The sequence below is a fragment of the Streptopelia decaocto genome (assembly GCF_964273445.1).
Source record: "Streptopelia decaocto genome assembly, chromosome: 7".
NCBI classification, from domain to species: Eukaryota; Metazoa; Chordata; class Aves; order Columbiformes; family Columbidae; genus Streptopelia; species Streptopelia decaocto.
Window position 1 is genome coordinate 29,386,211 of NC_138661.1, and position 17,299 is coordinate 29,403,509.

Genomic DNA, 17,299 nt, shown 5'->3' on the forward strand with positions numbered 1-17,299 from the left:
TGCTTCTCTGTAAGTATAGGTGGGTAATATGATTGATGCTTAAAAACAAACAAACAAACAAAACACACAAAAAAAAACCCCACACCAGTATTTTTCGTCATATAGAGCAGCACACTATAACCAGTTCTCCCTTGATATTCTAAACTTCAGATGTTTTCAGTAGTAAGTAAAATGTGAATCCATAAAATATAGTTGTTTCCTGTATAACAGAATTGTAAATTCTGATTTTGAATTTATGTAACCGTTTCTTAATCTGGTCAATATATTGGCATTAAAAACTAAATTGCTTAAAAGTATGCTGTGTGCCTATTTTAATATGGCTTCGGGTTTGGAAGAAAATGTATAAGAGAATTTATGCTAACAATGCCACATGGACAAAACTGTTTGCATGTATTAAACTGTTTAATATGATTACTGCCTGTGCCGCTTTTTAGAGTTACTACACTAACTTCATTACGTTTATTTCAAGGAAAAAACCCCAGCATTTATGAACAGAAAAGAATACTTGGTCTCTAGGGCAGAATTATTTTTGTTGTTAATGACTGACTGATTAATGCTAAACAGTTTTGCAGTTTTGTGTACTTTTTTTTTTAAGGCAGACTTTGTTGCTTTGATTTGGGATCAGAATGGAATAATATATCATATCTTTCTTTTGTGTGTGTGTATTTTCAGGCTCGGATAGCATTTTTACAAGGGGAAAGAAAGGGTCAAGAAAATTTGAAGAAAGATTTAGTGAGAAGAATAAAAATGTTAGAATATGCATTAAAACAAGAAAGGTAGGTATACAGACTGTTTGGCTTTTATCTGACCTAGAAGAATTTATAGAGTAACAGCAATTCCATCACATGTGAACTGCCTTTTCTAGATGATTCTATGTAACTTTATGTAAACTGTCCTTATGGTTTGTCATCTTTGCACTATGTTTTCTGATAAATTCAAGTGTAAACAGCTTGAGGATCAGGCAACAAAATAGGCAACCTTTATTTGTTTATTTTGATTTGAGGAGAACATTCCCGCAAGAGTAAACTTATAGTTTTGTAGCAAAATTTAGTGACATGTAGGGACATTTTTAAGTTAGTTGTCCCAGAGTAAGTACGTTTTGCATTATGAATTAGTACTATGAGTAAGTGACTAGTACAGAAATAACTTTAATCAGTTGGTTTCATAATAAATGCTGATGTTTTGGCGAGGATGGGTTTGTACCTCTGTGTGAAGTGTCCAGTGTAAAGGTGCTCCAGAAAGCAGCATGTGTTCATACAGAAAGCCATATCAGAACATTGTGTGTCTTTTAGTGAAGTCATAGACAGAAAGGATCTATTTCTTCATTCAACCCTGTCCTTGAAGTGGAAAGTAACTCGTGGTTTCCAACCACAGTAAGACAAAAAGCTACGTTGTTATATCAAACAGGTAATGTGCAAGTCACTCTGGATTCGAGGCAGATGAAAAGTATGCAGTGTGTTGGTGTGTGTGTGTGTACTTTTCCTTAAAAGAACATTGAACATATCAAAGGGATAATGTGCTGTCATTGCAGACCCAAGTGTCTGGGCTAGAAAGAACTTTCTGAAGTTGAAGGAAAACATTTTGGTTGTTTTGGCAATAATAAACTCTCTGTGTGCTGCACAGAGAGACTTGCTGCAAATGCACACCATGAGGCTGTGACGATTGCCTGCTTATTGAGATAAATCAGAGGCAGTTAATTACAGCTGAAGTGTGAAGACATCCCGTAACAGAATGCAGAATTTGGTGATGAATGGCATTGATGAAACCTTAGTCTTGTTTTCTCCTGAAAGGCAGCTGCCTTTATAATTTGACTTGCCATGAAATTCTAAAAGTCATCTGATGGGCAAGAAGCTTGTAAACATACATACAACAGAAGCCGAACAGCACAAACATACAGTTTGATTTAGTTCTTGCAGCTAGTGGGTACAAGCCAACAGTGCATATTTTTCAAGAGGAAAATCCTTGCTGAAGTCCCAGAATACTCATGAAGATTGCTAAAAGCAGGAACTGAAACTCCGGGCCTGATTGGTGAATGTGTGGGAGGCAACGAGGAAGCTTTCTGTTATTTTTTGCTACAAATGCCTCATAGTTTGAGGGGATCTAATTGCGAAAATATGATGGATTGAGTAAGGAAAGCAAGCAGGTACTGACTTGTCAGTAAATCATCTAAGAATGATAGTATGTTAGCTTCTTGGTTGTTATACTGAATGAAGAGTTCATGATAAGAGATGTTATTTCTTTGCCATTGTTGTTCTGAGTGAAGAATCACAACTAATGAAAAGAAACCATTCTGAGAATTTCAGATCTGAAAATTGTTGACAGCAATTTTCACTGTTGAGCCTGATTCCCCCCACCCCCTTTCACCTCCTCTTGTTGCTAACTCCCTGATGCTGTCAAAAAGTTTCATGTGGTGAAATATCAGATTATAGGGAGTCAGAAACAAACTAATTCAGACTGATGACAGTCATGTTTTCTCAGGAAAAAGGTATGAAACAGGACATCGTTGTGTAAGATTAAATAAAGCACAGTAGTACTTACAACATAGTTTGATATTTCTGGTATTTATGTCTAAGTGTGTGTGCAACACACTTAGTAATATGTTGTTTATTATTTCAGTGTTCTTAAATATTTTGCTAGTTCTGTATCATTTTTTTTGTAATTAAATTTGGCCTTAAGTAGTTCGGCATTTTTTGTTTGTAGCTAGTGTATATTCCTTTATGGTCCTTTGCAGACCCAGACAGATTTCTTCTGTTGTGTACACTGAGCTACTCTACTCCAAGCTTCATTAGTGTAGTACTGTGCTTAAATTAATAAGACTTGCTGAGGTTGTAAAACTGTGTCTGTGTTTTGTCTTCATGGGGTTTGAACTGTAGCTGGCTTACACCCTTGCAGCTGAGTGGTAGGATTCAACAGTTATATAGCAGCAAGCAGTTAAATCAACTTAAGGCGTTGTTTCTCCTCCTCTTAATTTTTCACTCAGGGAAACCTAGCCTTAGAAGAATAGCAAGTCAATACTGAAAGGATTCAAAAGATGCCTCTTGTAGAGTTCAGCTCCTGTGTGGTATGGAGGAGTAACACTGCTGACTTGGTCACCAACACTGTAGCTTGTTAGCGATTTTTAAGATATGTAATAATTACCCTTATTTGTGCTCCAATACAGAGAGGAATATGTGTGCAAATATATAGTTTATTAGAATTTAATAAGATCAATTTCTTACTGTAAAATTGAATTTGAGCATCAGATGTGATGTAAAAGATACAACTGATCTCATTACAAGCAGCAATATTTTGGCTTATTCCTAGTGGCTTGTCATTGGTATAATTTTAGATTGGATACATCACCATCTTCTCTAATGAACAATTAAAGCAGAATTTTAATTAATGTTTTGAAGTTGTAGCTCCAAAATGGAACCAACTGCTCCTAAGCAGTGTTTGCCACAGCTCTAAATGGTACAAATTTAGATTGGCCTTTCAGTCACAGTGGCATCACTTATGAACTGAGCAAAACCAAAAAAGCTTGGTGGAACGCTGCCCTATTACAATGTTGAACAAAGCTTTGTATCTCAGTTTAAAGACAGCACCTAGGGTAGACAGTCTTACAGTGCACGGATGAAACATGAACACATTCACAAATAATTAAAATATTATGATTCTATTTTATTGGCAGTCAGTCAGATTCAGGTCATGCAAATATTTAGTCTTCCAGGAGCCTTGGCAGTTTTTCAGTTATAATGTAATTGGTATGAGATGCAGCATTTCATTTTACTATTAAGGGTCAATAGTGCCATCTACTGACCATTTGTTAATGAGACTATTCCTAATTGCAATTTTAGCAGAAACTTTTATAATTTAGAAGACAAACTTTTATACCATCCAGTATATCAGGCAGCATTTGAGATGAACTTTTACCTTCAGTTTGGAAAAACATGAAGCAGTGGCTCAGACATTTGCAGTTTGTTGGAAAGTTGTTATTTTGTCCAGCATATGTTCCATTATGTATCTTTTCTCAAGAAGTTGCATGTTTGACAGTAGTCTTTAAAGTTGGTGGGAGATAGATACAGTTCAGTTATTTTTAAAACTTTGGTCAAATGATTAATATAGAATTATAAAGACGGCTGCCTTTTGTAGAGGCTTTAAAATGTGGCTGCTAACATTTTTACAGAGATCTTTCACCTTGACTTTGCTGCAGAACATTTAGAGTTCTTGTCCCTGAGATTTTGAGTATTTTTTGCAAAGGATCTATGAAGCAAAAGTCAAATTGTGAAAGGTCTAGCTAGGATAAAGGTAGAGAATTCCAGGATACAGATGTGGGTAGTTCATGTGATATTGCTGGGAGTAAAGGGAGCTGAGACCTTTTGATAGGCAACCTGGGTAGAAATTAAGATTTGGAAGGCTGATTTTTTTAAAAAGTGATGGAGAAGAGATGTTGAGAGATCAGAGATCAGGAAGCAAGAAGGAAAGAGGCATGTTTGCATAGGGGCACTGAGCAGGAACTGGGCACGAAGCCTCTGATCAGTGAGAGAATACTTGTGCTGAGGGAAACTGGCACACTAACGTGGTTCTGCAGAGATCACCTCTGTCATAAGCACAGACAGAAGAGGAGAGAAACTGAAGTGGAAATTGAGGGTGGCAAACAGGCAGGAGTCCCAAATATGAGGTTCATTCATTGTAGTGCAATTGGCTAGCTGTGACAGTGCTACAGGTGAAAATATATTCTCTGCTAAATAGTTGAACCTACTGTTTTTTCAAGGTTTCTTTTAGTAGCTGACACACATGAAAAAACCCTCATTCTTGGAGAACATACTAAATTCTCATCTGTAAGTTATTTGATAATTGTGAATAATTGTAAGTGGGTTATCTCAAAACTGTTATTGAAAGACTAGAAAAAAATGTGTGATGCAATAATTAATACAGCAGCTTCATTTGAATAAATTGTATTGTGTTAGTATGGTTGTTCTAAATGGGAAAATAAAATGTTTTGATTTGATAAAAGCGTGTGCTAATTAGTTAAACATTTGTGTACTTTTTCAGGGCAAAATATCATAAATTAAAATATGGCACAGAATTGAACCAAGGTGACTTGAAAATGCCAACATTTGAATCAGGTAACTTTTACAATAGCCTGTTTTAGTATAATGTGTTACGAGTTTGTTCTGCTCAATCTGTTGCAGCTTTCAGTCTTCCCCCTACCTTCCCTTATGTATGTTACAGAGATGATGTCTAGGAAAGGTTTGGTATTGGGTAAATATTGTTTAATCTGAAAATCAAAATTAATTGACCTTGCCTTTTTTGAAAGACCTCTGAATGTTGAAGAAAGCTTTAAATAAGGTTACACAATCCCTTATTAATCTCCTGCTTCTCATTGCTTCTTGTAATAACCCTCCTTGAAGGATTTAATATTTTTTTGCCATTGTGCTATCCATCCTGAAGGAAAGCCTAAGCGCAGACTAAACATAAGAAATATGGGGGGTTTTGATGCTTTTATAGGATGCGAGTTTTTAAAGAATAAGAAAAAAAATTGTACTGTATTGGCCTGGAAAAAATGTTTGTTTTTCTCCTAAATCAAAGAAAAGAATCCTAAGAGAAAAAAATAGGCTATCCTTATTGGTACTCTGGAGCGCATCTGATTTTGCAATGTAGATATAAAAATGATTATAAGTTTTGTTCTTCACAATATTGCAGATAGCAGAGGGAATTTTTCATAATAACATTGGGCTATTTAATAAGCAGAATTGCATGTGACTTCTCTTGAAATGTAGCTCTTTGGGAAGTCGCACCGTTGGCCTGTATTTGAGCCTTACATTTGTGGCCCGTAGATTTGTATTCCACACTCCCCCTTTTTGGTTTTGTTTGTCTATTTTCTTCTGCTTTAGAAGTGCCACATTTGGGGTATATTTATACTCAAGTGAAACTAGAGATCATAATTCATACTTCTTGCTTGATGGGATTTTTTTTTTAATCTGTTTAAAAGCAGAATAAGTTGGATGTTAAAATTCTTAAACTATTGGTTTGCACCATGTTTTCTAGTCTGTTACAGTAAAAGTGCAGTGGGTCTAGATTTTGTCGATAGTAAACTAATGGAATTTGTGCTAAACTTGACATGTTTGTTTTCTCCAAATGCTGACACATATCACTGCTTCTCTTATCTATATTTTCTATGTTGCTTTCTAAGCAGCTCTACTTTTTGTGAAAAAGATATAGCCTGTTTTCTAAGCAGTAACACTTCAGCTAATCAGGGCAAGGTTTTCTTTTGTGTGCAGGTTAAATATTTTTCCATTTCCTTTTCTGCATGTAAGAGGTCAGGATTTTTTAACTGATTCTGTTCTGCTAAATTATTTGCTTGATGCTTTCAGCAAAGAATTAAAAAAAAAATGAAAAACACTGCATAAGACTGCATCTAATTTAAAGCTTTTTTTTAAGATTTGCTTTTAGTTTCATTGGTATGTTGTAAAAAGTAAGTTGATTAAAATACAACAACAGAAAACCACAAAAAACAACTTTGACACTTTATCTTTCAGAAGAAACCAAAGATACAGAGGTTCCTGCAGTACCTCAAAATAGCCAATTGACCTGGAAGCAAGGCAGACAGTTACTAAGACAGTAAGTAACATGATTGAATATTGGTGTATTTGAACTTCTCCCTGAAATACGAGGAGCTGTATACATGCTTACTCTATGAAACAGAGTAATTGAGGTGGGCAATTAGTGCTTCATTTTTCAGGACTTGTTAGTCTTGACCTTTAAGCAATATAGTGTAAGGTTTTCCTTGTGAGATGGATAGCAATGAAGCTTATTTTTCCATAAATGATACAATAGTGGCATTCATTTTTACCGGTCAATACTGATGTCTTTCCTTTCCTCTCAAGTATGCTTTCTTCTTTCTTCTCTTAATGCATCTAGGTATCTTCAGGAAGTAGGTTATACAGATACAATATTGGATGTGCGCTCCCAGCGGGTAAGGTCTTTGCTTGGGCTCTCCAATTCAGAACCAAATGGTTCAGTAGAGACAAAGAACTTAGAACAGATCCTCAATGGGGGTGAATCTCCTTCATCAAAACAAAAGGGACAGGATATCAAAAGGTAAGGGAAAAGAAAAAAGTATGCATAAAGTATGTTTTACTTAGTCCTTGATATGTACTGGTCAGTTTGCATTGCACTTTCAACTGGAGAGTCTGAACATCTGTGCATCTGTGAGTGTAGGTGACTGTAAATGATTATGAAATTAACTTAAATCAGTTAGACATTGGGACCTATGTATCTATATTACATATGTATATGTATATTATACATATATATCATATACAGGAAAGTATATAGAGTATTGAAGTTGAATTTCTGTCGTATCACCACTTCAGAGTTGTTATTTTAAGGAAAGATCCTGTTGAGTGTTGCTTTTATATTAACGAATTAGGCAGCTGTAGAAAGTTCTCCATACAACCATTTCTTGTTTTGCTAGTCTTAAGGATCTTAAGCTGTTAGGTAGCAGTTGCATTTAATCTGATTAATCTTCTAAAAATCTCTTCAGGAAGTAAAACGGATTCTCTGTTAATGTCTTTATGTAGGAATTCTGGTGATGTTCTTGAAACATTTAACTTCTTAGAAAATGCAGATGATAGTGATGAAGAAGAAGAGAGTGACATGATAGAAGATATTGCAGAAGGAAAAGAAAAGCACCGGATAAATAAGAAACACAAAGTAATTGTTTTTTTTCATGTATCTATGAAATCCTCTTTAAAAAGAAATCTTGTTTCAGATGATTATAAATGTGTCATGTTAAAATGTTTGTTGTTGTACCTTTGTCATCCGAACGGATTGTAAGCAGATGCGTTACTGATAAATTTCTTGGTTTAGTTAATCTCTTTTATGCAGCTTTTTACTAAATATGTTAAGAGCCTGGTAGAGGCTTGTCTCCAGTGACCTTCTGTTTGTAAAATTGTCTCTTTCTGCAAAAGTAAAATAATAATGTGCAAGTCATAGAAACATAACCCCCTATGTGGAAGTTTTCTTCACCTGCAGAATGAAAGAAGACTTTTCACTCATGTCTTTATTGGGGGGTTGTTTGTTTTATTTAAAGTGAAGGTGTGGTAGAACTAGTAAAAAGACACTTTTCTGAAAACACCCTCTTTTCTAAGCTTATGCTTATACTGAAGCAGAACTGAAAAGCAAAAAGGAAAAAAAGGCTTCTGGACCAGCAGAAAACACAGTTTGTTTGTAAACCTGCGCTGCAGAGCTATTGATGTTACAAGAAAAACAACAGAATTTTCCAGATGATATGTTTTAAATAAAAAATGAAGACTGGGACGTATGGGATTGTTTTTGTTGCTAAACCCAGTGTCAGTATTCTTTTATTTCCTGTTGATCACTAGACTGCACTGCTTTCTGTTCTGTTGTTTGTTTTTTTTTTTTTATATGCAGCTCTAAATCTGACTGTATCTGTCTTTTTCTGCATTTCATGTTGAAAAATGTTTTCCCCTGCAACCAAGTACTCAGTGAGAGTGATCTATATCACTTCTAACTTAAATATTTGAGTAGAAAATCTGTTTGTGATTCAAATGCAGAAAAATGTTTATCTGCTTGCAGATTGGTAATGAAGGTTTAGCTGCTGACCTTACAGATGACCCCGATACTGAAGAAGCTTTGAAAGAATTTGATTTTTTAGTGACAGCTGAAGATGGTGAGGGAGCTGGAGAAGCTCGAAGTTCAGGAGATGGAACAGAGTGGGGTAAGATGCTAACAAAAACATCTAGAAATATAGGAATATTTATTTGGGATGGTACATAAGAATTGTCATACTTACTAAGACAGTGTGGAAGTGTGGATGATTGTGATGATCAAATGCTGATGTTTAGATAATAGTGTATAGTGAAAGTTTCATGTGTATATGCTGTCGTGGTTGCCACAAATGCAATCATAGTTACATTTGTTTCAGGTATTGGTTTTGATTGCAAAATTAGATAATGATAATATTTTCTTTCTTGAATAAGAAAGACTAGGATTCTGAATGTTGTTATACCTAAATTCAATTTGCTTTCAAGTCTAGATATTTTTCCCCCTATTTGTTTCTGATCAGGATCTTTAAATTTTTTGTGCGTAAGTTGAATGAATTTCTTTGGTGTGCTTGTAAAAATAGGCAATTAGTATATTTAGTTTTTCTGACTGAGATTTTTAGATGTCATTGCTAATGTGGCTTGCCTTAGTAGAATCACAAGAATAGTTTTCTACTGGTCTGACTGCTTATTTATTTATTTATTTTAATTTTAGAGTAGATAATAAAATTAAGGAGGTTATTAGTTTGTGAAACAAAATATCCTGTCAGAAACTTCCAGAGCCTGCATGTTTCAAAAGAAGAAATAGAAAGAGGGAGAGAATGTGAGTAGGAAAGAGAATAATGAACCAAGTAATTCACATCTACCTTGAAGTGGAAGGTTGACCATCACAGTTTCTGAATTGTGGTTGCATACTGTAAGTCTTTTGTTGTAAGGCCAAAAAGTGTCACTAGATCGTCTTGTTCAACCATTTATGTCATTGAGACAATGGATTTTTCATACTTAGATACTAATACCCTGGTGAGCAAAGAGAATATAAAGATCTCTAGAAATCAAAATACTGAAACTCTTCCAGGAAAATCATCCAGTCTTGATTTTGAAGGTACCAAAGATTAGAAAGCATTGCTTCCTGGAAATTAGTATCAAAGGGTTAATCACCTTTATTTTTAAAACTCGGTCTTATTTCTAGTTGGAAGATGAAGCCAGACAAGCTGTTACCTTTGGTTTTGGTAATACCTCTGTTTTTTTTTTTTTTAGAAGCATTTTAGTTGCTTGGTTTTGTTCCTCTTTGAAGGTGATGTTATTTGATGAATTTCTTGATCATCTTTTTGTTTAGCCAAACAGGCAAATCTCTTGGTATAAGATGTCTCATAGGCCCTGAAGCCAAGGTTTTGACTTTCAGTTTGCAACATCCCTTCAAATGTACAGTGGTGCAGAAACTTCTGGTTCTACCATCAGTCTTACCACTATTGTATACAGAGGGAAAGACAGCTTGACGCTATAATTCACACAGTCAAAGATGTATCCATTTTTCAGAGCAGACAGCTGAAACTTACTGAACTAAATTGTACCTTGAAATTCCAAGTCCTTGATTTCCAAAATTACTTTTCATTGTGTTATATCTCTGTTGTCTTCTCAAATAGTTTACCCTGAATGGGGGGATTCTGATTTATTTGCAATGCTGACTTTGCAAGTTAAATTTTTTTGAACTTACTTTTGAGCAGTTCGATTGCTATCCCAAACTTAAAAATGAAATAAAATTTTTAAATCTATTTAAAAAATCCTGTTGACCCACCACACTTTTCAGAGAGTAGTTTGAATGTCTTTTTTTGAACCCATAGCAGAAGTGAGGCAGAATATTTTAGGAGTTTGTACAGACTTGTGACAGCTTTTTTGTGACAACCGGTTTAACTGCACTAATTCCAGTATTAGCAAAACACTCATGTCTGAGGCAAGGAAGTGGGGTGGAGGAAATAAACATAAACCTCCTTTCATCTTAAAAACTGTGTGTTCTGAGTTTAGCCATATGAACACAGTATCCATGAGTTTGTTGTGTATTTTGTACTAACTATGTAAATGAGTCAGAAGATGTTTCCAGCTGTAGTAGCAATGCTTTTTTCATAGTATGTCACTGATTTTAGGGCAGCTGTTCTTTCCTTACATGGCTGTTTAAGGATACAGTCTACCAGGGCTTGGGGTTAAGTGTCAGGTTTTTTAAGATCAGTGTGTAAATCTGAAATATTTAAAGACAATACTTCTTCATTACCTATCAAAAATAACATTTCAAATATTGTCCTATTTAAATGCCTTCTAAAATAAAATAATGTGTTGCCTAAACCAATTTATTTTAGCCTGCCACATTATTTTGAGCTATGTGAAACTGTTACTGCTTGAAATCTCCAGGTCCATCCATCCATTTATTAATTTTTGAGAAGGAACTTCATTTAAATGAATACTTGCCATTACTTTCTAAACAATTGCATCATCCATTAACTTTAGTATTTCAGATATAGTTCATATTTTTCTTTATAATGTAAATAGTTGGTCTGTTCTGTTTTCTTCTCAGGCTTTTTTTTTTTCCTTCCTGTTTTAATTTTCCTGTCACTGACATACTTCTGTCACTTCTTACTCTTGCAAATATTTAGGCTTTCTGAAAATATGTGAATGTTTACATGTGTATTTCTTTATAATGCTTTTATTTAGTATCTGGAAGCCAGACTTCTGATGTTTAGGCTCTAAACCTATTGCATAGTCTTGCTTTATTATTACTTTCAATATTATCTGTAGGTCTAACTTCATGTACACTAAAATATTTTATCACCAAATTTGATAGTTAGGTTTTTTGCTATTGGAGATTTCTGCAAACCAGCTACTGAGTGTGGCAGTTTGGTTTGCTTTTTTTTCCCCCACTATAATACAGTTTTTTATGAACACATTCTTTTTTTTAAGTGCCTCATTTAATATACTTTGACTCCTAAATTATTTTCAAACATTGTGATTTAAAGTGTCCTGTCATGCTCAGTAAAACATATTGCAAATTCAGTGTTAAATAAAGAATTAAAGTATGCAGCACATTAAAAAATGAATGTACATTTTTAGATTAAAAACTTTATAAATGCCTTGTGATATAGTATTATCAAAAAAAAGATGCATATAGAGCTTCTGTTTGCTTAAGCAAACAGGAATAAATACATATTGTTATGTTATGTTACAAATTATAGATGTCACATAATATGTAGTCTTTTTATTCTGCTTATGATTTCAATGACTAACTACACGTTCATCACCATATTTCTCTTCCCCATGAAACACAAAAGTTCTGTTTACAGATGGACCATGAGTCAGAGAATGACTGACTGTGCCCAGGATTCCAGGTGGCAGAATGTGACTGGAACTGAAAGTCTCTCAAGTCATCTTTTAAATCTAATAAATAAATAGATGAATAGATCCTTTCTCCACTAAATGGTATTGACTAATGAACATCCTGGATCCTCTGCACTGTCCAGCATCAGTTCAGTGTGGATGATAAGGGCTGCAGGCAATTGGAGGAAGTTCCACTGCCAGTGGGGAATTACGGAGGTCTCCTAGTTACGTGGCTCTCTTCTGAAATAGTCAAGTATATCTAGGCATACCTGAGAGAAACACCGACGCTTTTTCCTAAAAATTCTTCATTGAAATTCATCTCACACCCTCTCCAGTTAATTAGAGTTAGTGTTTTATCTAGTTTTCTATTTATGACATTTCAGTAGCTGATAGCATTGAGTATTTATATTTGCAGGCTTACTTTTTTCCTGTTTTCTGTTGACTGAATGAGCCGGTTCCCTCAAATTCTTTGTCTGGATATTTAATGCCCTGTTTATTTTGCAATCTACAGGCATTTTCTTAAACTTCTCGTGCAGAATGCAGACTGGATGTGTTACTTTTATTTTTGTCATCACCATCACTGAATTAGGTGGACTACTTCTGGTTTAATACACCGCACCTTTAAAAACATACCAGCATGACAGTTTTCTTGTGGCTTTTGTTTTTTGTTTGGTTTTGTTTTTTACAACAGCATTACATTGCTGTTAAGTATGGTCAGCTTCTGGTTCAGTTTCATTCCTGAATCCTTCTCTGCAATGCTGCAACCTAGCTGATTATTTATTTTTATTAATGGTACTTTGGATGTATTTTTTTAATTTTAATTTGTTCTTAACTGAATTTCCTTTCATTGAGTTTTAGGGGATTTTTTGTTGTTTTCCCTGATTGCCTTCCTCTTTTGGTTGGGCATATCCTCTGACTTATCTTTCTGTGCCTTTTGTATTTCCTGACTTAATCAGTGTTCTTCTTTGTAAATATTCTGGCCCTGCAATCAAAGATTGAGGTGTCTGTATTTGCAGTTGGGTAGCTGTAGCTGCAGTTTGGTGTAGGATGTCATTGTCCCATTCCCCTCTCTCAGTTCTTGGTGGACAGCTCAGGGACTTCACTGTGATGCTGCCCGTTTCATGCCTGCTGCAGCCTTGCTGTTTCTATATTCCACCTCTTTGATCAAGATCGTTTCTCTTTGTCATTGATCAACCTTATTTGAATAATGGTAGATGCGTCAGTATCTTAGGGTATCTTCTCATTTGTTGTCATGTTTTGTTATGAAACATGTACTTGGAATAACTCCTACAGTTTTGCATCCTAAATGCATGTTTCTTTCTTTCTGTTGTGTATGGCTTCTCTTGTGTACTTTTATGACTGTAACAGTTATAACTTCAAAAATTGCTGCTTTATGGAAACACTATCATATAATTGGAAGTTGGGAACTGAGGAACTTGGTTTTATTATTTTATGCCTAAAGAATTTGTAAGCATAAGCTTAGCTGGCACACAAACCAAGTTTGGTTGCTGCCTACTTGCCTGCTAGCAAAAGTGCCTTCTGCAAAGGTTACGTTTTCCTTAACTTAGAAACAAGTTTATCCTTTTACTAATTCTGTGTTTCCAGAAATCTTTGGGATGGGTAGTGTAGAAAAGTGAGAGACCTGACTTTTCTTGGACAATAATTAACTTAGCAATATTTTTCAAACAGAAGATGTGTCTTCTGAAATTACTGTGGAAGTTCTTTTTTTTGCTAATTATAACTTAGTTACTGGAATGCACTGGGATGTCATTCACCTATGTGAATTCCTTTTCTTCATCTTTATGTAAAAAGTTGCATTTATAGACTTTTTTCCTCTGGTTATATGTAGGACTGAGGTTTCTTTCTTGTGCATGTAGAATGAGTGTGAGAGGATGCATGATTGTCTTTGTGAACAGACTGGCACTGACGTACTCAGCTTGCATTTTCATGAGAGATATAGCATGAATACTTTTATTTGCTTATTCAACACTGGCTGAATAATTTCTTAACGCTGTCTTTCTAAAGATGCAGTAGTCGTTTCTGAACACACATGGATTTTTGTGTATTTTGAAGTATCTAACATGAACAGTTACTTATGAAGCTGATGTTGTTTGCTCCTTAGTAACAAATTAACATAAAATTTTTGAATATGTAACTAATATTATACAGTGCCTTGAAAAACTGTATGAAATGAGACTTAGTATTTTGTGAACTCAAACTGAAACTGCACCTTTAAAGTAAAGATTTATTAAGAACTTTTATTAATGGTCTTATACAGCTATGATAGTAAAACATCAACAGCTTGCATTGCCAATTGCTGATTTTTTTTCTTTTAATAATATGCTGCATGTAGACAAAGATGACCTGTCCCCAACTGCTGAGGTTTGGGATGTAGACCAGGGACTAATAAGTAAACTGAAGGAACAGTACAAGAAGGAACGAAAGGGGAAGAAAGGGGTAAAGAGTAAGTGCAGATTCTGAATCTTGTAATGCAACGCTTTTTTGCTTATCTATGTAGAAGATATTTTTTTTCTCACAAGTTCTGTTTTCCTGTTTTTGTTTGTTTTTTTGTTTTTTGTTTTTTTCATTAAACATCATTTTCTCTAATGGGGGCAACCAACTTTAACTTTCTACCTGCCGAATGTGAATATGTCAAAAGCTTTGACAGCCATATAGGTGTATACATTTTGGAAACATAAAAATATTTAAGGTTAAAAGGGGAAAGGGAGCTAAATGCTTCAAAATGTGAGTGTAAAAATAATGAACAACTTGCATTTTGAGGATATTCCTACTCTGAGAAGTTTTCTGAAAGACTTAATCTACTTCTTGAAGTTTAATGCTGTGGTACTGTTGGGGGGGGTGGTGCTTTTCATTTTTTAACATGAGCCTGAATCAGTCTATAGTTGCTATTTATGGGTTTGTAATTATTTTTCCAGTCTAAGGCAATGAGAGTTTTAAAAATGCCTGTAATGTAAATATGAAATTTTTGTGGCTTTGTTTAGAATATCATCTTGATTTTATGGTACCCTCCACTTTTCTGTGCAGTTACCACTTTTTGGGTGACTCCTCTTTACTCTGTAAGAGTTTTTAGACAAGTTGACCTATTTGAGCTATGTAAGTTAAATCAAACTTCAATATTGAAGTACCTGATAAAAATGCTTTTCTAGCTTATGTCATCAACTATACAAAGCTCTTAGGGGACAAAATGTTATTAAATCACTGTCACTCTAGAGAAGGTTCCTTGTTTGCAGTGTTTTTATTTTGAAAGTATAATATAGCAGTTTCTGGCAATGTTTATTAAGGAATATTTTTTTCCCCCAATTTGAAAAATTGTGAGAGTATGTACTAACTAAATTAAGTGGTAATTAAAATATAATGTGTCATAAAGAACTCTGTAATTATTAACTTTTGAATTTACTTCATAACACCTAACAAATTAAAATTCAGTTAACGCATGTTGATTATTTTTTCAGCGATTTTGCATGACTTGCACGTACACATACATACATAAAATACTAAAGCTTTGAAGTAAAAATTTTACAGAGTCTTTGGCTTGATTAGAACCTACAGTAGTAATCTGGATGCTAATGGGTATTCTCATTTAACATGTAAATCAGCAGTTGACACCAAATTCACATGAAGTATTGTAGGGTTAGAAAGTTTTAATTTAGTTTGTAGTAATAAAATGGCCTACTTTTATTTGAAATTTTCTTATTAAACTTCACATTTTAGCCTTTTGGAAGTACAGTGGCTGAAAACTAACAGCAAATGTTTTGAATTCTGGGGAAAAAAGGAAGTATGTAGGGGATTTTTATATTTCTCTCAGAAGTTATGCCTTTAGGTCTTTGCACACAGAAAGTTCTTAAAACCATGCTTTTATTTTGACTCCAATCTTTTCATGCCCACCACACCACTTAGTTTCTACTTCGGGCCTTGTGCAAGCTAAGCAGCTGTAGAACAGGGACAAGTGATGTTGTTCTAGGATTATAAATTGTATGGAAAACTTTTCTCAGGCCTCCAAATTTGTTTTAGTGGCGTTATTTTGGCTTGTCTAGAAAGAATTTCTCTTTCCTGCACTTGTTGCTTCTTTGGCTGCTATGCAATCAATTTCTATCATCTTTTTGGTTTTCCATCTGTAAATCTTAAAATTTCCAGAAGAGAGCAATTTCACCCACCAAAAATAACTACTGTGTCAAAAATTGGCATTTTTATGATCTATGTTGCAGATTTAATTGGTTGTGGCCATCATTTAAAATAAATCGTAATTATTTTTTCTGCAATGTCCTGTTGCAAAATTTAGAACTTTGCAACATTATTATGAAGACTTGCCCTCCTGTCCACTTCTGTGCATTTACTGCAAACATTGTAACATTAAATTCTGTACCATAAATGGAGTGACATGTTGAGTGATTATTATTTGACGTATATAGTTTTTCAGCAATGTATTTTCCACTATCAAAACTTAAAGGAGTTTTTTCTTAATCTAAAGTAATTTTGAAGCCTGCTTATAGAATATTCAGGAGACAACTGTGTGCCACAATGCTGTGAGATCACATAAGTCACTGTTTAGCGTTTTGGATTCTAAGTTTAAATTCTCCTTTGGGAAACCCTGAGCTTATATAGATAGTCTCACAGGGTGGTTTGTGGAGTTCTGCCCTTGTATCTTGATCATGATCATAGTTTCTGATTAAAATTTGCCTCTAAATCACTGAGCTAATTGAATAAGATAACCCCCCACACACACACAGTAAAGGTATGCATTTAAGGTCAGGCAGGCTCATTTAAATTCTGTTTATATGATTCATAGACCTTTTTCTCAACCTTTCTAACATTCTGAGGCTGAAAATACAGGGTGTTTCAAAAAGATGGACCCAGTCTCAAAGGAGTATATTTCACGATGGCAACATGTTACAATTACATAAAAGTTCACAAACTGTTTAATGAATTATGAAGCGATAATAATTTGAAACTCTGTGTCCTACCGTTTCCAGCGGTAACAGTTTCATTCATGGGCGCTTCATGGTTGCGCGGTGATTTCAAATTGGGTCCATCTTTTTGAAACAGCCTGTATACTGCTTTGAGATTTTGTCCATCATTTTGAAACACCCTGTGATGTTGAAGACCTTCTTTATTCCTGCTTCTCGTGTCAGATCATTCATGAACTTCATTCTGAATATTCATCTCTTACTTTGCTCTGCAGTGTATTGTCAGACTTTTATCAGAATGTGTTTTGAGCAATATCAGAATTTGTGATGATATATACTGCCATGCAGATAAAGATCAAATAAACATGCATCAACTGTCACCTCTTGCAACACTTGGAGGACAGCATAATAGGGCAGATATTCTAACAGGTTCTTTTGGTGAATATGCATCTGGTAGCTACCATA

The 17,299-nt window shown here is 34.6% G+C and overlaps 1 protein-coding gene across 6 annotated transcripts in view; it reads left to right on the forward strand.

Annotated features, from left to right (window-relative positions):
* Positions 1-17,299, forward strand: part of STRN3 (striatin 3) — a 64,334-nt gene that overhangs the window by 20,038 nt on the left and 26,997 nt on the right. For 3 of the 6 annotated variants that reach the window (XM_082059290.1, XM_082059291.1, XM_082059294.1), the window contains exons 2-8: positions 673-776; positions 5,032-5,105; positions 6,519-6,600; positions 6,901-7,080; positions 7,563-7,695; positions 8,581-8,722; positions 14,263-14,373. In XM_082059290.1, coding sequence (XP_081915416.1) covers positions 673-776; positions 5,032-5,105; positions 6,519-6,600; positions 6,901-7,080; positions 7,563-7,695; positions 8,581-8,722; positions 14,263-14,373 — 826 coding nt within the window. The remainder of the gene's footprint in view (positions 1-672; positions 777-5,031; positions 5,106-6,518; positions 6,601-6,900; positions 7,081-7,562; positions 7,696-8,580; positions 8,723-14,262; positions 14,374-17,299) is intronic. The other 3 variants (XM_082059293.1, XM_082059295.1, XM_082059292.1) reach the window with 2 other exon arrangements.